This window comes from Fringilla coelebs (assembly GCF_963513975.1).
Source record: "Fringilla coelebs genome assembly, chromosome: 2".
Lineage (NCBI taxonomy): Eukaryota > Metazoa > Chordata > Aves > Passeriformes > Fringillidae > Fringilla > Fringilla coelebs.
The window spans coordinates 41,132,921-41,155,744 of NC_140029.1; the positions used below are offsets into that span (position 1 = coordinate 41,132,921).

The following is a 22,824-nucleotide window of genomic DNA, read 5'->3' on the forward strand; positions in this document are numbered from 1 at the left end:
TCAGAGAAATCTGAGCCACTACCTATTTCAGTGAAATGCTGAAAGCTGTCTAACAGTGCCAGTTGCCACTTAGCAACTCAGCAAAACATCTTAAATGACAGATAACACTGCCTCAAAAATATCCAAAAATATCAAAATAGCTGGTCATTTCAGATCCTACTTGAAAGGATAACATTCTGAAAGAGTTATCAAATAATCTGAAGTCTGTGGTTCTGTGATATCTCTGAACTAGTTAGCTGAGTTTTTTTAAGAAGGGAGGATAAACAGATCTTTTCTTAAAAGTAAGCAAGTAATTTTGATTAACTGGCAAATTATTTCTGGATCACTCAATGAAGATTTCTACCAGAAAGTGAGTATACCTCATATTGTATGAAGAAAAACTCCACATTTCTTTATTTGAGAAAAGTTTTCTTTCACTGGTATCCCTTGTGGAGATCTCAGAGTGGCCTCTGAATCTTCATAGCACAAACTCTAAGTTTAATTAGTGGGACTGGCTCTGGCTCCAGATGAAGCATTTGAGTCAAGCAGTCTGAAATACTGAGATCAGTGGAAACAAGCGACAATCCATTTAAGACTGCTCAGTGAGCTGACCTCCCTATTTATTGCTATTTCTCAATAGCAGCACAGGAATATGGGAAGGTATAGATAAGCATTCACTCCATCTTCTGAAACAAGGATGCTGCTGACATTATGACTTTAAATCTTATCCAACTATGGACATTAGCATTCTCTGCTACTGTAAGAAGTATCTAAAATAAAACCAAACAAACCAATTAACCACTCTCTTCTAAGGAAAACATTTTTCCCCCTCCCTTTCCTCCAACAGCCAGAAGATGCAAATGCAGGATATATTATTTGACAGGACTGCCCAACATATGTGACTGAATTGCCAAAGCATGCACCAGGGACATTTAGGCAATTGTAAATAAAATTCTGTGTGCGCTGGGGGAACAGTTTGCCTACGGGCTAGGCAATAACAAAAAGACACATTTAGCATTTTCTAAATTAGAACAGATGAACTTCAGAGTTTCATTTACCCATGTCCATAAACATAAAAGGCCCTTAAATCCATATAAATCAGAATTTTTGTTTTTTTTCAACTTGTCAGCACTGAAAAACTAGTCTCTGAACAGCAAGCAAATGTGCTAAGATAGTTATTCTCAAATACATTGGTAACTGCAGTCCTCTTTCCACCAAGATGATATGCCTAGGTGTGTCTTCAAAAATGGACATCAGATAACCTATAGTAAGGCTAATCTGCAAGAAGAGAATCAATCAATCAATCATTCTCAAACTGAAACAAAATGAAGTCCCAAGTTCAACAGTAAAGTGGGATGTAAACCTGCATGTAGGTTCTGCATAAGTAGGGTAAGATGTAATTAAGTTTATACTCACTAAGCTTATCAGTTAATTGCACATTTTATCAATTCCTCAAGAAATTTAACAGAAAAGCAATCCCTGAAGAAGCATTAGACATTCATACCATCAGCTTCAGGTATAAAATTTGCTTCTATTAATGACAAATAAAAAAGTTTTACAGAGTCATTATGCCATTATTATTTACATCCAAAGCAGTGATGTACCACCATTAATGATGGAAGAGAAAAAGAAAATAAACCAAGGGATTCCTCACCTGAGTTCCTAGGAAGCACAAGGAAGCCCTGTACTGTCACTGAAGCTCTGGAGCTGCTTTTCCATCTGCCCCTCCTTTGCTGCTCTCCCCACAGGCACTGCAGCCTGAGAGGCATGCAGTACCAAACAGTATTTGAACAAAACTATTAAATCCTGTGTCTAGAGAGGGGACCAGAGAAGTACCTTGGCCCTTTCTCCCCGCTCCCTTCTCCACACTCAGTCACTGTTAAATAAGAAAATAATAATCTACTCTGATTTTAACAGGGCCAGAATCAGTCTTGACCTACTTTCAACAGAAAAAAACTGAATGAGGTGTCATTAGCTTAAAGTTTCTTCCTACGCACTTCCAAAATATAAAGGATTTTTTGTAACAAATTCTTCACCACAATACACTTTTTACTTCTTCTTTCTAAAATATATCAACATATATGTACAGGAATGAAATAAGGGGTGCAAAGAAATATGAGCTTACATAATTGGAATAAAATACCTCCATGATTGCTCTGATCAAAGTTACAAAGAAAAAAAAGGTCACTTAATAGCTGTAAAGAATGTAAAGGCATTGGGGGAATACTGAGAGTAAACAAACACTTTTTTCCTGCATGTAACTGACATAAATGGTCAAGCCTCTGTGGAAAGCACACAGGAAAACAGAATCATGGCAAACTCACACTAAATATTATGCTAAAACAATACAAATTCATGTTCATCCTTTACAGAATTTGATGTTTCCACTATTTCATGAGTTTACAGTTTACAGTACACCATAAAACTCCCTGCAATTCATAAAATGCCGTGTGGCAAAGACTAACCCAGCAGTTTGCAGGAATGAGATGGTAAAGAAAGGAGATGTCTTCCCTAAACACTGAGCACTCAGCCATTAAAAATATAGTAAAGAAGCACACATGTGACAGATAGGGACAGATGGCAAGTAGGGAAGCTACAGGGCAGCTAAGACTGACAGCGTTCTTGACAGCTTCAGAAAGCAGAACCACAGTCAAGCATCAAAAGGTGACTGAGTAAGGATATTTTCTCAGGGACTCTGAGGAAAAATCTCAAGATGGAAAATGCAGATTGTCTTAAGCTGGGGGTTCACTGCGAGGGAAGAATGAACAGGGTTTGAAAGAAGGACTAAGGAAAAGCCAGCACCCTTGAATGCCGTGAAGCAAGCAGTAATTTGTTTTCCAGCCTTGTAACTAACCCTCCCTCAGCCTGAGGTTTTCCTGGGTTTATGTGGTCAGGTTTGCTGTATCTGTTTTAACCAAGTCTTTAGATTCAGTGATTGAAAAGTTCAGTCCCTATGCTAAATATAAAAACGGAAATATGGATGTATATAGAAAGTAATTCCAACTAAATGCACTGTCTGATTCAGGGTCCTAAGTTGTATTTCTGAAGGAAAAAAAAATCCATCATTTTTTAAAAAGGCTTGTAGTTGAAGATTTAAAATTACATTTTCAAGAGCCAGTGTGGTTTATCTTAAAAATGCCAAATGAAGGGAAAGGATTTCTTTGCTTTATACATATTTAAGAACTCACAGGTAGTATTTCTAAGCATTGCTACCATATGTACCTGTGCTAACAAGTGTATCACTAAATAAAAAGCTGTCAGAATTTGCAGATTCAGAACTTCAGCTGAAAGGGATTTACCATAGCAGATGTATCTAAGCACATCTTTTTATGCACAAGTACTTTTCATTCCGACATCTCATCAAGCCAAAAATGCTTTTTCATTATGGAAAGGATTAAAAGGTGCATATACATGCAGCTCACAGAAACTTCACACAAAGTTTACTGTACTCCATGATGATTACTTTGATTCAATGGATTTATAATCCATCTATTGCAGTGCAAATGCCTGCATGAGTCTGAGTCTGAGTGCTATATGGGCAATTAAGACCAAGAAACTTGATATGATAAACCAAGTACCTGTAAAGGCATGAAAAAAATGGGGCATGCAGAAACTTCTTGTCTCCTCAAGAGTTTGTGTGTTATTCAGGCAAGCTAGAAGGATTTCACTTCTATTATTTACAAACTATTTCTTTATCAATGATTCTCAAAACGATCACTCTACTACAAGGAGTCCCTTAGTGTACAAGTTTTGAATAGGCAACTGCTAAGAGTTCAAGGATTTGAGTTATTTCCAAAACCAGGAAAAATATACCAGGCTCACCCATTATGAGCTTTAAAAGCTGGGAAGGGCAGTTCCAACAGTCTCCATTACACTTCACTGCCAAACTACAGATATCCTTCAGTTTCTCCTCTCCACTCACGCCCAGTTCTGAAAGGCCCCAGCCTCAGAAACACCCACAGCCTTTTTTATATTTGCTGATTCCAGCATGGCAATCCACCTAAGGTTACAACACACTGCATCCCATGTCCTTTTTTTTTTCCCCACCAGTCCTCCCTCACACAAGCCTACAAAAAGGATGCCTCCTCTATGCCTTCCAAATCTTTTAATTCCCATGTCAAATTCAGAATTCCTGTCTTGAGATTTCCCATATTTCTAACCATGCCATTATCCTTAACTTTCTCTCCCAACTTTTCCTAGCCTAGGTGTGTCTGATGACCAACTTCTTCAACTGAATTTGTCACCTTTTTCTTTATCTTCCAAGTCACAATAAACAAATAAGCCAATTAACAAATCAACTATTTGTCACCCAGGGTTCAATTTTCAAAGACCGAATTTCACTTAGATTTTGGACTATCAAGGCTAACATCCTGATTTCAGTGTACAATACAAACACTTAAAGCCTCATTGCCAGCAATAGCAAAAAAAACCAAAAAAAACCCCACAATAACAACAACAAAAAAAACAAAACCAAAAACAAACAAACAAGAGAAAAAACAAACAAAAAACAAAACAAAACAAAAAAACCCAAAAAAACCCACCAACCAGAAAAAACAAACCAATGAAAAAAAGAGTGAGAGCAGCAGGACCAACAACATTCAGCTCAGATATGAAACTTTTTTTAATAAAACCAGCCTAAGTTCCACACTGAAAAGCCCCTAATGAGACACTTGGCTTACTACCATTGCTGCACAAGCAGAGATAAAACTAGTTCGTTTACAGCATGAATTTCTGCACAACTTTCAGTTACATCTTTGCAACACTGTCTTAAAGCATGAACAGTGACTGAGAGCATTTTATTGTTGGAGAAGTGAGTAGGCCATTAATCAGCTCTGAGTAAAATTGAAAAAAAAAAAAAAAGGCTGAGCCTGTTCTAAGAGCTTTTCAGTAACAGGACACTGTTGCTGAACTTCTCATTTAAGAGATTCTTCTTCTCACAATGGCATTCCAGATCTAGAAGACTAATCTTAAGTGTTGCAAAAAAAAAAGTGTATTATAAGACCTAAGAATAAATTTTTAGTTCTTCATTTGGAATCTTTTCTTAAGATTGTGACCAGAAAAAGGTTTGAGAGCAGAAAAATACACACAAAGATAAATATGGTTACCATTTTTATCTGAAGCATACTACAACCACTCAACTTCCCTTGCACACATGTTTTTAACCCCTCTCTAGATCCTACAACATTATTCAGGAATGATTTTCTATAACAAAAGTCATGTGGGCTTCCCACTATGCTGTACTAGGCAACTATCTGCTACTTCTACTTCCTGTAATAATTTCTGCTAGCATTCCCACTGCAGATGCTAAGCTTATTAAGTAGTAGGAGTCTTTAAAAAAGACTTTCAAATTGTTCAAATGCCAACTTTTAAGCAGAGGGACACATCTATATTTACTAGTTTGGTTGCTTAATTCCTGGGCTCTTTTCAATACCATCCAGTTCTGGAAACTGGCACTTTTAAATACCATCTGGTTTATCTCTTTTTTTTTTTCATCCCTCCTTTTTCTTTTTAAGCTTGTTCCATAATTGCTTCTACCAACACTTCAGTTTGAAGAGAGAACCTTTGATACATCCTCCATAATGAAAGGTTCCAGTTCAGAACTTCTTCAAGCTCAAAAATGAACTTGGATACAAGAGGTAAGACAACAGCTTCTTTTTTGATAGAGTTTTATTTCTAGAGGATAGAAGGAGAGATCATCTATTAGCCCTATGCACTCTCCAGTGGGCTTCTTGTTCACAGTGTGTTTCAAAAAGATTAATTTTATACCTCCTGCAAATTGTTCCTCAAACACCTTTCTTAGCTGAATGTATGCATTCTTACCTTACACTGCCAGAAACTGATGAAACTTTGCATTGTGCTCTTGCAGAGAAAACTTAACTTCTAAAAAATGGTGAAAACTGCTTTGTGCAACCACCTTTTACCCTGCTGTTTAACTATGCCATGCCAGTTTATTTTTGGACATACTATCTTTGATAGGTGCATGCATTTCCTCCAACACTCCCACATGGCATCTTCACGTAGTTTCCATGCCACTTAAAAGGATTTTACTTTTATAAATTGTCTTTAATATGGTTTTTAATTTTAACTCATTTTCTTTAGAAAAACAAAGCCCACAAAGCAGGGGATTTTCAGAGATGGAGGGAGATGATCCTGCAAGAAATGTAAATACATTTTACAGAATGACAGTAACACTTTGAACCAGATGCTGCACACAATGGTCAGAAGCACATACAAAACTGCTTCTCCCTCCTCTGCTCCATGAAACACTCACTAACTGTGTCCAGCAATTTAGTCCCCACATCAATCATTGCCTCAGCCACTGCTGCTGCCATGCAGGCACCAGGCTGACCAGGGAGCAATACAACCAGGAGGTTAGAAAGGAATGAAAGGGCTCCAAAGAGAAAAAAGGGGAAGAGAACAACCACACAAGAAAATCAGCTTGTGTGCATTTACACACCACATTGCTCATGGGGCTCCAGGACTTGGAGTAACATACATGATTTTTCATGAGCTGTCGTTTGTCTTAATTTCAAACCCCTGATTATAGAGAAAAGAAGTAAGAATTCAGACACTAGATGGGAATTCAAGAAGTAGGAAGCACACAAATCTGTATTGGAACATAATGAGAAAGCATGTGCTAACTGCTTAAAATTACCTCTCAAAAATTTGAAGCTAAAATTTGACTACTGAGATTGAACAAGTCACTGCAGAGCAAATACACCTGCTGAAAATTAGTTTGATAGAGCAGTGTGTTTTCCTGTGTCTTGTTACAAACAGATGTTCTACGTGGATTTCCTTGCATATTGCTTCTCTCATGAAATCCCTTTTTCCTCTGTTTAACCCAGGAGTATCTCTCCCTTTACTTGTATCTAAGTTCTCCTCTTGATACATTTCCAGTCCCATCAAACCATCACCTTTTCTCGCCAGGTTACAGGAGCTTTAACACCTCCCTCCTTTGTCTCTGTGGCAGGGGGACAAAGCCAGGGCCCATTGCCTTCCTTCACCTGCTGGGCAGGACTCCCCTTGATGCCTCAGGTTTTAGCTTTTATATTTTTCACATTCTGTGCTGCTTTAGTGCGTAATTCTGAGCTTCATTTTAGGGGATAGTAAGCTCTCTTCATGGAGTAGGCAGACAAAACAATTCCTTCTCTAGCTGGGGACCAAGGACAAATGATCCAAATCTCAGACCCAAGAGCATAAACAACGGCAGAATGAAGAGGGAAAACCAAGAAGGATGGGAATTCATGAGCTAAAGCTGTAACTGGACAGTAACTCCAATATGCTAATGGACCAGAACTTATAGAAGTGTGAGACCCCCTGACCAGTCATCCATTTTGAGACCATTTTGGGTTCACCTGGGGTGTAGCCCTGGCTGGGCTCTTGTGCTGCCCAAGGTGGATCCACTGAGGCCTCCTAATAAATACCTACTTTATTCTTTAGCTCTGTCTAGTCTTGTTCCAGGTCAGCCTTCACTTCTTCAGTAAGAGAGCTTACTATCCCCCAAAAGGAAGCTCAGAACCACACCCTAAAGCAGTACAGAACCTGAAAAATATAAAAGCTAAAACCTGAGGCATCCCCTGCTCCTGCCTCAGGATGGAACGGGGGTCTCGCACGGCAGAGCTGGGGTTCAGCACTGCCATCGGACAGTCCGTGGTAAAACACAGTATTCTTCTGCCAACACTCAGTTTAAACACCTTCTTCTCCAAGTCATTGCAAAAGTAAAAGACTGAGCCATGTGCTACCGAGACAACTTGCAATTGTTTAACGCTTTATCCCAGGACAAACTAGGAACCCAAATCAAAAGGAAGCAATTATAAAAGCCCTCTGAGCAGCAGCTTAAGGGAAAAGACAGAAACACAGAGTTACACAAAAATGCATCCTTTCAATCCCCTGGCTTTTGAGGTAGGAGGAAAAGACAGTTATTTTTTATTACCCGTTTCTGTTTACAGCTAGGAAAAGAAAGAACAATAAAAGAAAGAATTTAGGATAGATTAAACTGGTCAGTTCTGGTAACTCCTGCAAAGCCAAACAGCTAAAAGCCCCTTTGAACTTCAACAGGGCAGACAAGCTCAAGAGCTGATTCAAACCTGCAGCTTGCTGGACACGCTAAGCAGAGAGGAGCACAGCTCCAACCAGCTCATTCTGTATGCACAGCAAGCAGGTACAATGCAAAGGGGATGTGAGTCACACAAGAAAAACATATAAAACAAAGGGAAAAGAGCTGGCAAGATAGAAAGGACAGCAATGTGGGAGAGTGGGCAACATCATGCTTCCAAGAAGGTAAATCAGACGTGTAGAATGTGACCTGATAATACAAGAAGTAGTAGGCATCTTTACAGAAAAAAAAAAAGGTAAAATAAGTGATTCTGAAAAATAAATCTTTCATATTCTCCATGTCATTTTAAGCTCTTCTGCTATCCATATATACAATACAAAGGAAATATCCTTTAGGCATGTAGTATAAATTTACCTACTGAAAGGATACAAAGCTTGCAATTTGGCTTAAAATATCAATGCGATTCCAACAACCCTCTTGCTAATGAAAACTTCCCAATTCACCTTTTTTTGTATTTTGTTTAGGTTTATGCTTAATATTTTCACTGAAACTACCTGAAAATGTTCTGCAATACAAGTGGCAGAGCACGAAACAAGAATGATAAACTTCTGGCATCCCCACTGCTCTCCTAATCAAAGCCACAGTTCTGTGAGGCCACACTTAAGCTTCCCAGTCAACCTGTAAGTCAGATGCAGTCCATCAGTTTTCCTATTACTCTACTGCAAGGCCCAGCAGCCATTTAGATGGCTGGTACTGACCCATATCACAGTGGGATTCTTTATCCCATTGTCAGGTATCTGGCAATTTAATCAAAATGAAAAGAGGTATTGCCTGATAAAAAGTAATCTGCACAAGTCAGAGGCAGCGCTGCAAAACTCGGCATACATTTACATGGCTCTGGAGAGCAAAACAAAGACTTTGCTGAAGAAGGAAACGTGAGAGGGCCTGAGCTGTTTAGGAAAAGTAATTTCAGTTACTCCTTTCATTTAGGCAACTAAATTCTCAGTTTGGGGGAAATAATTCCAGTGGGTGTTTTCAGGCTTTAAAAGCCCGACAAAAAAGGAATGACCACTTACGCACAATTGAGCTGAAGCTTGTGACACCAGTCTGTCTTGAAAACAGGGACCTTAAACCTTTACTTCATGTAAGTAAAGTGTTAAGCAGTAAAAAATAAAGATGCACACACAAACTAACTACTCACATCTTCTGAATCTTTTCTGCTTGTCACTATAAAAGCCTTTATAATCCACTTTAAATAGAAGCAATGTTCTTTGCCTACATACTTGCTGCTTTTTTTTTTTCTGGATCCTGTATTTGCCTTCAGAAGCTTTGAAACTTGCACAATAAAATCTTACATATATTGAGAGTTCAATCCAGTAATTCAAGGGAAAAAAGGTAAAAACAGTTATGTTCTTTCATTACAAACTCTGGGAAGGTATCTCATTTTAATACATGAGAAAGTTTTACACTATCACTATCACATTAGCACTTTAGATGGAAGTTAGAGCTCTGAAGATCATCTTCAATATGAATATGGAAACTATAAAAATGTCAGCTTTATGGTTAAAAATAATTAAAATAGAAATGGTTGACTCAACATACCCTGAAATAAAAAAAAATTAAGAAGGCAAATATGTGACTACCTCTTATTTACTGAACTGATACTCAAGTTCTAATTTAACTACTAAAATCAATTTAATAAGAAAAAATGTACCCTCCTAGTCACCAGAGAAACATACCATCTCATTCTCACAAGAAATGTACAAAGGAACATATTTTTTGTAACACATGCTTAATGCCAGCTTTACACTGAATGTCATGGATGCATCACAGTCCACATAAAAATTTATTGCTGTAATAAGTTGTTTCTTCCAACAAACTAATGTAATGCCCACAGTGAAAAAAAAATCATTGCATATATCCTTCATTTATTTAATAAATATAGCTTCTGAGCCTGTTCCAGGAATTCTCAAATTGAAGAACAAGGAACAGTTAAAATACCTACTTCAACACCTTCTCATGTTGCAGCATCTTCTCCATTGTATCTTTCTTCCCCATTTCCATGAATAAAAATCAAACTGTACACTTAGCTTCAAGAAGGATTCAAGGAACTACAGGCTGGTGAGCCTCATCTCCACCCTTGGAAAGGTGATTGAGCAACTTCCCTGGAGCAGTGCATATTGTTTGCATTGACATCAGCAAGGATTTTGCCATGGTCTCCCACTGTGTTATTCGAGGCATGCTGGTGAGACAGGGGTACTATACAGAATCCAGCTGGTGGCTGATAACTTGTGGTGTCACTCAAGAACTGGCAGTGATGCCAATGGTGTTTAAAACTCTAACAATGACCTAGATGGTAGGACAGAGTCTATCACGTCAGTCTACCAGTCAGCAGGTTCAGGGATAACCCCACACTGGAGAACTGTTGATGAGAAACTCATGAAGAGCAAGCATGGTAAGGGATTTACTGTAAGGGTGGTAGGGCTGAGAAGCTGTGGACTATCTCTGAAAGTTTTCATGGCCACGTTGGACAGGGCTTTGAACAACCTGCTCTAGTGGAAGGTGTCCCTGACCATGACAGGTCGATTGGAGCCAGATGATCTTTGATATCCCTTCCAACCCAAACCATTTTACGATTCCATGATTCTAAGTAAAAGAAAAAACTCGCTCCCGTGGGGAAGTAACACACAAGACAGGCTGGGCATGCAGTGGACACAGCTCTGCAGAAATAGATCTGGGGCTCCTGGTGGACACTGTTGAGAAGCAGCCACCAAAATGCCCCCTTGGGAAGTGAAGCAGGCTAACCAAGGATTGAGCTCTGTTGGCAGGAGCGGCTGGGGCAAGCCACTGCCCCTCACTCCATCTTTCAGCACCTGGATTGATGCGTCTGATTTTGAGCTCACCAATAAAAGGCAGACCTTGGTACAGTGAGAACTGCCAGCAGAGGGACACCAGGGTGATGAAGGGGATGGGACACATGACACATGAAGAGTTGCCAAGTGAGGCCTGTTCTGTCTGGGGACAAGGCAGCAACGAGGCAGACCTCATTACTCTATTTTCATGTGGGAGTAAATAGAAAAGTCATCACCAGACTCTTTTTGGATGCACACAGCAATAAGACAGTAAGAAACCAACACAATTTGGAAAATGGAATGTCTGGGTCAGCTGTTGCCTGTCTCTGCCCAGACACACGTAGGATGGTTCTGTTCGAGATCAGGCTTCAAAGGACGAGTCTGGACTACCTGATTTTTGGTCTTCAAAGTTGTTTATTATTTCTTACCTACAAGATTTTCTCTCTGCCCAGCAAGGCAACCAAAGGCACTCTGACCACCCACGGGGCAGCCGTGTCTTTTTATAGTAAAAACTACGTAAATCATATTTACCTTTTATCCCCAATACCTTTCACCCTTATTAACAAGTGTACCTACACCAAGAACCAATCTACAAGTGCCAACATCCCACAGAAAATGGATGACAAGAAGAATAAAGAAGAACCACGAGACAGGCCCTGATTCCTCCATCTTGTCTCCATAACCCCCCCGTACCAAAACCTTAAAATCCATGTTTCACCCTACAAATGTATTGTTTCTGTACCATTCAAACCCGAATGATTCCCATGTCCTCAGACACAGGTGGCACAACCTTAGAAGGACCAAAGTCAAGCCACCAAGCACTTTTGGCAACATTCCAAGACCTCTGAGTCCCCCCAAGGGTTCTCTCGGTATCTCTGGACATTGGGAGTGATGTGCTGAGTTCCCACAATGGAACAGGCTAGCTGAAGAGAAAAGCTCTTTTTCCCATGAGGGTGGCCAAACACTGCAATAAGCTGCTCAGAGACCCTGTGGCACCACCATCCCTGGAGTTACTCAAAATTTCTAGGCATATCCTAGAATAAACTGCTCTAGTTAGACTGATTTTAAGCAGGGGTTTGAGCTACATGACTGCCAGGGTCCCTTCCTACGTAATTCTATAATAAATCCAAATGACTTGTAGTAGAAAACAACATAAAATATTTCATTGAGTTACTCTTCTCATCTGAACCTTGTTAAGTCAGCAACAGAAATGACCTAGCTTTAGCCTGGCAGAGGCATTTCTGGCATGAAAACAAAGGTTATGCAGTTATAGAAGTTATTCATCACTTACACTGGGAACTTCTTGGAAAATAATGGTCCTACTCCTATCACTAAAAATTAAAGTCTAGTTAAAGGATGAAAACAACACCTGACAACTCTGCTGTTAGGGATTTGCACTGCTGGAGCTAAGATGCTTAATTTACTATTTGGCTCTCTTATTACAACACTTATCTAAAAATAAAATACCTATGTAAAACAGGAGCTCAAACTACCTAGTACTTGAAGTTTTCATTACCTCTGTATCTTTCTCTTCCAGCAAAGAAAGGAACATATGGAGAGCTTTAAACCCTAAACCATTTGTATTGGAAAAAAAAAACAAAACTGTAAAATTGCAAAATTTTGATCCTTCCTTGACCCTGCAAGACTGCAGTTATTTCTGCTCCCTGCTGTCTTCCAGACTTCACTCTCACTCGAGGCTCACAGCTTACACCTATACTGCTTCTCCTCTTTCTTCTCTTCCTTGGTGGAGCTCCTCAAGCCAACACCATCAGTTGCTATTCCTCCTCTCCCCACATTCTCAGACAGAGCCTGTGTGCAAAGATACATGGAATTAAAGTAAAAAATTGCAAGTAGACACTTTGAAGTATGCAAATACACAAACACTGAGATACAAATGTATTTGCTACTTAAACAAAAGCCAGCTTAAAAATCAAATGGAAATCTGTAAGTCAGCAAGTTCTTTACATTGAGACCATTAGAATTTAGATGAGAAATAAGAAAAATTTGTATTTTTTATTAGTGCTTTTTGAAGCCCTTTATTTCACTGATCTCACTTTCAATTTATTTGCAGAAAGTAACTGGTCTCAGAGATGTCAGCTCCTCCACACACATCCCCTGAAGGGACCATTTCCTTCCAATATCAAAGAGCACCATGTGGTAAGACTTCTCATCAACATCAAGGTACTTCACAGAACAGGAAATATGCTCCCGAGTCAATTATAAATATCATGGTTTGTTCCATCCTCTAGAAAATGAAGCTGCATCTGCTCATTGCTTTCCGCATCCCAACATTATTCTTCATGTGGCATTCAAAGTTCATCCACTTCTATGCCAGTATTTTTGCCATTTCCATTGAGTTTTTAAACACTCAGAGCCACAGTCCACCCTGTCACTTTCACAACTGACATATAAGTGTATTAGTACATATAACTGTAGCACATTTACATCAAGCATTTTCTAACAGATTACCAATTAATAAAGAAAAAAGATGGGGGTTAAGACACTAAGTTTAAACCCTGTTTTTTTCTAAGATGGCTTTAAGCTGTGGGACACACTTCAAATCTTTTTAGATGTACACATAAGACCACCTAAGTGTAAGCTTCACAGCAGAATCAAAATCCTAATAGGTCTTATCATCACAAGAACCCATTTTGTACCTTTTCAGTCAATACATATTGAGATCTCAAGCACTGATCATGTAACAGACCATAAGTACTTCAAGAGTTATTGATTTTGCTACTCTAGCAATTTCTCTGAAAGAAGATTCATGTCATCTCAAACAAAATCCCAAAATACTTCTGTTAAGTTTTTCTCCTTAAAATAGTAGTTGTTTCAGGGCTGAATAACTGTAATCTAGCGGCTGTCCAAATGAGTCTTAATTCATGCAATTAGCCTCCTACACAGTGTTTAAAACCTTGCTCAGCAATAATAGAGCTTTTAAGGGACTTAAAGTTACCTTCTGAAGCAACTGGGAACATTATGACACCATAGAAATTTGGGTTATAAATACTTCCAGAGAACAGGGAGCAAGTTGAATGCAATACTAAAGATATTAAAGAATATAGGCTTTCCCTAGCTCTCATTGGATCTCATTCTGCACAAACAGCAGCAGGGGCTTTACATTATATATAAGCTCAATTCACTGCCATGGGTTCACCAAACTCTGGGAGGAGACACTTGACTCTTGCTTACTTAGAAGTTAAGACATTGAAAACTGTCAACACACCTGAAGGGAGAAATCTTTCAGTTCAACCAGATCTCTACATTTTCCATTCAGCTTCTCTGTGATCACCAAAGCTGAGCTGGCAGAGACTTTTTTCTTCTCCACAAAGAGTTCTCAAAAAAAAAAACTCCACAAGCAAGCTTACAATTTTATTCCTATTTTTGCCACTGGCTGGGTCTACAGATCTGAGCTCTATCCGTGTAATGGCATGACACAGCAACTTTTCCCATTCACAAAATAACCTTTCTCATTCTGCCTCAAACCAATACATATCCTAATGCTCTGTAAGAATTTAAGCAATACCCTACTCAAAACGATTCTAAATGAGGCAGCTATTAATTTTTTAAATTAATAGAAATTTTAAAAGCATCATAACATGAGAAAGTCAAAACAGCAGCTATGTCTTATAACACTGTACAGCCCTAGGGGATGATCCTGACACTTCCACTCTTTTCTTCTCCCACAGGACTTCTCTGCCTGGCTCCTGCACAAAAAAGAGAATAGCTCCTGCATTGTAAAGAAAACCTTATAAGACAGCCTATCTTCCAGAAAGAAACACCAGAAAAGGCAAATTTGCTTGGATAAATCACTAAATTCTCTTCCAGACAACTAGAACTGCAGTACAGGTGATCACTTTCATAGCATGCACTTTCCTGGCTCAAAACTTACTCTGTTCCAGTTACCCATAAATTACAATGACGGATGAATAAGAACTATCCATTCCCATTTGAAATAGTGCTGACCACTCTTTTATCATTCCTGGCAATTAACAGTAAACATGAGTTCTAGTCATTTTTCGTAGGCAACCTGCTGAGATTTATAGCAGTATCTTCAAAAGTCTGAAGACAAGACTTGGATGAAAGATTTTTCAGGGTTGTGACAACCTTGATGCAGAAAAGTTCTGGTACATCCATCATTTGTCTGCTATTCTGACAGGAGAAAACTCACAGGTGACACATACAGTGCAAAAGTAGTTAAGGATAGTTGCTAGCTGTTGCCACAAGTTCTAGACAAGTTGTCTGTAAACAAATAGAAGAAAAATACAGCATTACTATCTCAATCAATTTGGATCAAAACAGCCTAATTTTCCTCTAAAATACAGCAATTAGCTTAAAATAGGAACATTAGAAAGGAAATGCTTTTCCAAAAAAAAAAAAAAGGACAACTTTAAGCAACATCTCCAATTACTCCCATAAGCCAAAAAAAACCTGAGTCTAGGAAAAAAAAAGATGCGGCAAGGGCAGAACTCCCTGGAAAGCAATTTTGAGAGTTATCAAACCAAAGATTTATTACAAAGGGATTTCATTCTAGTCTATGTTTGCATCAACAACATAGATGCTGAAAATAAAACCATTTTTACTAAATGTGTCAATGATGAAAAGCTAGGAAGAAGAAAAAACTTAAATCAATTTTGCAAATGAAATAAATTGACAGAAGGGGAACAAAATTCACAGGGGATGAGCACAAAGCTCCTACAAAAAGACAACAGAAAATATAAGTAATAGTCTATAATAAAATGAATCATGTCTAAATCCCAAGCTGACAGTCAATGTCAGGCAACTGCAAAATGGTAAATATCAGTGAAGTGTACAACCACATGCACAACTTTCAGAATAAGCCATGTAATCTTTTCTGGTCCATTTCGTATTACATGTAAGAGACAAAATACTGTATTCCCACTGAAACGCCACTTTTCAAGAAAACAACTGACACAAACCCAAAGAGTAGGCCATTCTTTTGTGTTCCTCCAATAAAGACAGAGTGAATTGGATTTGGTTACTATTTAAGCAGGGAAGCTTGAAAGAGGGCTTCCTAAGAACCAAAGTACCCAGAAGGCTACTGCAGAGAAAACGAGATCGATTTGTTCTCAGGTTCTCAAAAGACAGGAGATGCAATGGGCTTAAAATTGAAGTTAACAAGATTCACACTAGGCACTTGGGGAAGACAACACCACTTTTCAATTTTAAGGACAATGAAACCCTTGAGCAGATTACACTAGAAACAGGTAAGGAAGTAAAAAACCCACAGTCAGTAGCAGGACCAGAGGAAAATGTTTAGTCTTTGTTGTTCCTTACGTTTATTTAAAAAACTATATAGAATTTCTAGCTCATTTCAGTAGAAGATACTAAGGTACAATAGACAATTTGTGCTTTTTTTCAGTTTAAATATTTGTGTTGTGACTTTTTATTCTCTTCTCTCCACTATCTTCAGCATAGTTGTGTTTTTCAATTAACACTCTTACATTTTTGTGATGATCGGTTACCACAGCTGCAAAGACCAGAGTCTGTCTTATGTTCTATCATAGCTAGATCTTAAACACACAATAGTCAAATAAAGGAATGCAAAAGAAGGAAAAGGAATTCTACTAATATTTTCTATTCAACTTTCTCCATTTCAGGACTCATGGGTTTATTGCTGATTTACACTTCCATAGAAAAATGTAGCATATGGCAAGTTAAAAAGGACAAGGAAGCAGTGTAATGGAAGTGAATTAATGAAAATCAATAGTTTTGAAGAATAAACTGCATTAACAATAAAGCTTATGGGGTTTACACAACTTGAGTGATTTCACGGTTTCATGTTAGAATATTAGACAAAACTTACAATAAAGTGTTCTTTCAAGTGTATAGTTTAAAAGATTGCCTTCCTTGTTCAATCAAACTTCAAATAAACAATAATGAATAATTATTCATTATAGTGCAAGCATCATCAGCAAGGGATAAAAAAGTGCCTTGATCAGGACTTCTCAGGTACTCTCAATCCCTCCTCCATAGAGCAGAGAGGCAAAGCAAGCCCTACCTCACACCCCAAGGATTACCTGGCAACCTAACAGAGGCAGGCAATCCGTTTGGACAGTGTCTCTGCAATATCGGACGCTGAACTCTCCTTTTCCAGTTTTAGACACAGAGTCACAATTCACAATTCTAGTCTTTCCCTAGCTATCAGTGAATGGAAGAACTGGTCCTCCAGAAGACAATTCAGCAGGTCTCAGACCATTAAAAGGGCTGCCTGTGTTATTCTATTTCTCCCCACTGTCTGCAGAGGCAGCCTAATGTCACTCGGACGTGACACCAACTCCCCCTGGCATACCAGGTTAGACACCTCACACAATTTCTCTTCCCATTCTTTCCTCAAGCTGTACTGGCTAAGATTCCACAGTCTCAGCTTCTTGGCACCTCTGAAGGAAAGGTACTGGGGATGGAGCTGAACAAAAGCATTACCAATTTCAATGGCTTCCTCAGAGGGCAATGAAAACACCTAAAAGACTGTTCCATTAAAAAGAAATTCTTAAATTAAAAAAAAAAAATAAAATTGAAGGCACTATCCAGATAGCAGCTTTTGTAAAGGTGAAAGCTACACATTAGTATGAAAAACTAACAGCCTGTCTCTGTAGACACTTAAACAGGTATTTTACCAGAAAATCTCACATCCTGACAATGAAAACATGGGCAAACGTTTGAAGGAATAAAGTCTACAGTTTTTGTCCTGGTTTGGTTGGTTTTTTAAACAATGTCATTCAAAAGAATTACTTTGTTTTCTAACAAAAGAGATAGTTCTACAACTTCACAGTAGCATCCAATACATTAATAACAAACAACTTTTCATATTGAAGCTGGGACAAGGCACACCATACCATTAAGTCCCCTAGAGGTAAAAGTCCATGCTGGCACTGGGGCTTTAAAAAGTTCAGATTTCTAGAGCACAGCATTAGTTTTTGCCCCATGTTCCATCTTGGGTCCTGAGACTTCAAAACTCCAACATTAGGAAGAAGAAAAACTAAGACAAATTCTCTTCAAAACCCCAGTGACTTAAACACACTGTCCATGAAAGAAAAAAACTGAGGAGAGGTTGTGCTTCACAGGTCTTCCAGGACCTTTACCATGACCATCCACTCCTTATGAGCTAGCCCCTTCGCCCATGAATTCTCATTATAGTTTCTTCACAAAATCTTCCAAAGATCTGTGTTAAAAGGTAGGACTTCATCTAACTTGCACTATTTTTGCAACAAATTTTCAGTATCATGCACTAAAAATCCTTTATTCCCTCTGCTGTAGTAGAAGACAGACTGCATATACCAGGATCTGAAAGAATAGATCATATTAACACCTGCTAGTGGAGAAACAAACAAAAAATCTGAAATACACAAAACATCCTCACTGCACCAAATATAGGGCATAGGAGATCAAACACCTTGTTACCAAATCTGTAAAAGTTTGTCCTGCCGGCGCAAAGAAAATCCATTGTCAGATATTTAACCAATTTAGCCTAATTTTGTGACACCATAGCTGGAAGGCAGAAGAGAAAAGTTGAGCTATTCAAGGAAGTCTAGTGCTTCAAATACATTCAGGAGCTTTAAAGGAAGACATAAAAATATTCAGTACACTTCATGTTAGACTCGTATGCTAGTTTCTTGCCTATTTTAGGTATTCAGTCTCCTCAATTCTCCATTCAGACATTAAAAAAATACTTAAATCCATGCCTCTAATAGTACAGCAAAGTAGTTTGGGCTTGATTCCAATTTCACCAGGAGCAAAGACATTCACAGCACAGATAATCCATATTTCAGGGTTATTTGATTCCTTTTAGAGTTCCTTGAGAAGCAGAAGCCAAGCTACATGGTTATAATGACAGAACAAAGGGGAAAATGAAAAGGTGTCTCCCAGCACAGGTTACAATACAAGAATAAACAAGTATTAAAACAATGCAATAAACGATGCAATAAATTATTCACAGTGCTCTCCTCATTAATGTAAAGACAAATCAAGAAGTGGAATCTTACACTAGCCAAATAATCAATCCACTAATTTAAAAAAAATCAGTAACCAAAAAAAAATCAGAAAACACTGCTCACCTATAATAGCAAAGAATCACTACACATCTTTTTTCAGTCAAAGTAATTACTAACTATGCACTGAATAACCACTATGACTGGCTGTGTAGTTCAACTTGAAGTTTTAAATTTACCTAATACAATAATGTTTTCCTGTAATAGTACTGAAGCCCCTACTCCAATTTTATTGTCCATTTGTAATCTTTGCAATTGAATTTAGCACTCGGCCGTTTACCTTCATCATGAGAGAAAAAGTGGATTTCACAGGCAGATTATGTATTTTCAGACATTTTTACAAGTATTACTCTTCCTCTCTTCCTCCTCCCCTCCCTTTTACATTGCAAGTTTCTTGAATATTCCTTAAAGCTCTACCACCAAATTATATTGTCCTTGAAGACATTCACAGCATTTCTCTTCCATCGGCAAATACATATACTTCATATTCAGCTGCATTTTTTTCCATAAAATTGTATCAATTACCTTAACAGTATTCTGCAAGTACAGCTCAAGTCCACAACAAATTTAAATTATCCTGACTGGAGCCTTTCCAAATGCAACCAGCTTTGCTGTATGGGAGGGCCTTTGATGTTCACATCAAATAACTTTCAAATTGTTCAACAACAACAATAATCAACTCTATTGTCTTCCTGAATAAACCCTGAGAAAATGTGCCCATGAATGTCATGGACTATACATGCTAAGTGACAAGATACAAACCACAATGTGGAAGTGATTCTACTGAAAATTTAAGTTTGTGGACTCATCAAGATAGATACTAAAATGAAAGAACAAATGTAATACTTGCCAAACTATATAACTTTTTTAAAAGGTATTCTTCCTATATTTCCCTTAATATTTTACAGCGTTGAAGTTACAATTATTAAAGTGCAGAGGTAAAAGCGTGAATTCAGCTCACAAGTCCTTAATACACATGCCCAAGATCAATCAAATAGAGACAGGTTCTAATGCTAGCCTGAAAAATCTGACTGAACGGCAAACAAATCAGAACAAAGACCAAAACAAACTGAATCACCCAGAGGTATCTCTTATCAAGAGAGATCGCCCATCTGACAATTACTCTATTTTTAGAAGAGGCAAGACCTTTCACAAGACCCAACAAAACCCCACTATAACTTGCAGAGAGGCAGCATGCACACAGAATTCCCTTTTCCACTGTCACCAGGTCACCAAAGGGACATTCACAGTGCGATTTTTGCCAGTACAGAGACCGCCCATGGTCTCCCGACTTTGAGCTTGCACGGAGAGCGAGCGGCCAGGACGGCACGGGAAGCACAGAACCTGCCTATCTGCCAACGCCAAACACGGGTGAAAGAGAGTTTAAGGGCTTCTGGATACTTCCAACTCCGCTAGTTACAACATTCAGCAGCTGCAACGATCCATCAGATTCTGCAGAGGCACTCTGCTTGCTGCAGAAGAGCGTAATGATGTGTTAAAGGCAAGTTTCGAGAGGACAAACAGACAGGAGAAACTTGCGGGAGCACGAGCGGAGTTTCTCTCGCGCTAACCCGTACCGAAGGCAGTGCGTGCGCGCTGCGCGGAATCAGCACGAATTAGAGGCAAAGCGAAAGCACCGCAGGTAACACACCGGGAAGGCAAGAGCCCACAGCAGACCCTCCCCCGCAACACCAGCCTTGCCCCGCCGTGTGTTTCCTATTGAGGACGGCAGCGGACAATTCTCGCCCTGCTGCCAGGGCAACTTCCCACGGTGCTGGGAAAGGCGGGATGTGATTTGGAGCATCTGGAAAGCCTGCACTGACCTGAGGGTGCGGTTGCCGGCGCAGCCGCGGCGCTCCATGGCGGCGGGCACGCAGCTGGTGAGCTCGGTCCAGTCGGCGTGCAGCCCGCAGCTCCAGCCGGTGGAGAAGCGGGAGAAGAGCCAGGTGTCCTTGTCGCCGCCCGGGCGGTGGCAGGCGCACTTCTTCTGCCCGGCCCGGCAGTAGCAGGGCTGCTCCAGGTGGATGTTGCGCACCAGGTGCCGCCCGAAGGTGGTGCCGCCCGTCTTCTGGATGTGCAGGAAGACGATCACGTCGCGGCCCCGCATGTCGAACCGCACCCGCCGGCACAGCTCCCCCCGGGCGAACGGGAACTTGGCCGCCAGCCGCGGCATCGCCGCCGCCTCCTCCTCCTCCTCCCGCTCCTCCGGGCCCCCCTCGCGGCGGGCGGCGGAGGCCGGCGGGCGGCGGGGGCAGGCGGCGCCGGGGCAGGCGGGCGACACGTACTGGTAGACGATGAGCAGGAAGAGCAGCGCCAGCAGCGGCGGCAGCAGCCACCTGTTGAAGCGCTCGTCCATGGCGGTGCGCGGGGGCAGCGCGGCGCGGGATCAGGCGCTGCCGGCCGCTGCCGGGGCGGCCGCCCCGCTCGGATCCCGCAGCCGAGGGGCGCCCGGCTCCCTCCCCGACAGCATGGTCCTGGCAGGCGGGCGACCGCGGCCGGCTCCGCTCAGCCCAGCGCGCCGCGCCGCACCCCGCCAGAGGCGGCCATGCCACGCCCGCTGCCCGCGGCTGGGCGCCGAGCGCCGTGCCCGGAACGCGATGCCCGGCGGCAGCCGCACAGCTCCGCTCCCGATCCCGCTCCGCCGCAACTCCAGCCCAAACACGGCGCCCGGCTCCCGGCGGGGCGCGCCCCGCCCCCGCCCGCCGGCCAATCGCGGCCGGGCCGACCGCCCAGCCAGCCAATGGGCGGGCCCAGCACGCCGGCCCTGCCGCCAATGGGAGCGCGCGGCGGCCGGCGGGGGCGGGGGGAGCCGCGCCGCGCTCCCCTCCAGGTACCGGACCGGGACCGGCCGCGCGCGGGGCGGGGGCGGGAGGCGGCAGTGACCAATCAGAGGGTGGGGGCGGGGCGTCGGGCAGCCAATGGGACGGGCCGGGCAGCAGCCAGGTGAGCGGGGCTCCGCTAGATTCTTCATTTCCCATCAGTGTTCCGTAGGGATCGGGTGTCTGCTGCCGTACGCGCTGTCACGCCCGTGATTATAACCCCAAGTGCTTCATACAAGGAGGCGGACAGCGCCGACCACCACAGAGATTAACTGACTAGTTGTAGGGTAGCTGGTACGCGGCGCTGCTGGTTCTTGCGGTCTTCAAACCGTCCCAAACCATGAACCCCCTTCGCAGAACACCTTCACCTCCCCGAGGCAATAACATCGGTTCCCCAGCAGCGCAGCTGCTTCATTAAAATGTCAAAAGGTTACTTTTCAGTCCCTCTTGTGTATTTATAACAATCCATATCCTGAAAGTGTGCTGTTTTCCCTACTGAAATTTATCCTTTTTTTTAATAGACATTCAAATCTTTAGCCCGCAGATTACACTCAGCAGAATTTTGCCAAAAAAATAAACCCCAACGTTTTGCCTGAAGTGTGCTCCCCATAATGTTAAAGTCTGTTACAAACACTTCATATCCAAAACCAAGCCTCATATAGCTCCTGGATTACAATATATTAATATGCAAAGCATTTTGTCTTAGAACTGATTGCACATCTTGCTTATTTAATTACAGAATGCCTTTATTTACTGAGGGATTAATTAGATATTTGACAGTGCTAAAGCAACTTTTTTGCTCAACTCTAAAGACAGCTTCACCTCTACAAGGCTGTTAACAGAAGAGCAGTGCCTTCCCATGGGACCACTTAACTTTAGAACTTATAAAAATAGACAAACGTATTTTAAACTGAAGATTTTTATATAGAAACCAAGAGTACTTGGATTTTTTGGGGTAGAGTATCTGCTCCCATTAAAGCTTGACAGAAATCATAAAAATTACTAGGAAATGGTCTAAACAGAGGGAGCTCAAACTGTAAATGTTAAGAGGTGTCCACAAGAACAACAGCCTACACCACCCACCTCCAAACATCTCCCACACATGCATG

At 40.9% G+C, this 22,824-nt stretch overlaps 1 protein-coding gene across 1 annotated transcript in view; it reads right to left on the bottom strand.

Annotated features, from left to right (window-relative positions):
* HS6ST3 (heparan sulfate 6-O-sulfotransferase 3) overlaps positions 1-21,252 on the bottom strand; it is a gene marked incomplete at both ends in the record, with an annotated part of 273,229 nt that extends 251,977 nt beyond the window's left edge. Inside the window, one exon of the mRNA XM_084226891.1 lies at positions 20,720-21,252. Coding sequence (XP_084083017.1) covers positions 20,720-21,252 — 533 coding nt within the window. The remainder of the gene's footprint in view (positions 1-20,719) is intronic.
* Positions 21,253-22,824: the final 1,572 nt, after the last annotated feature.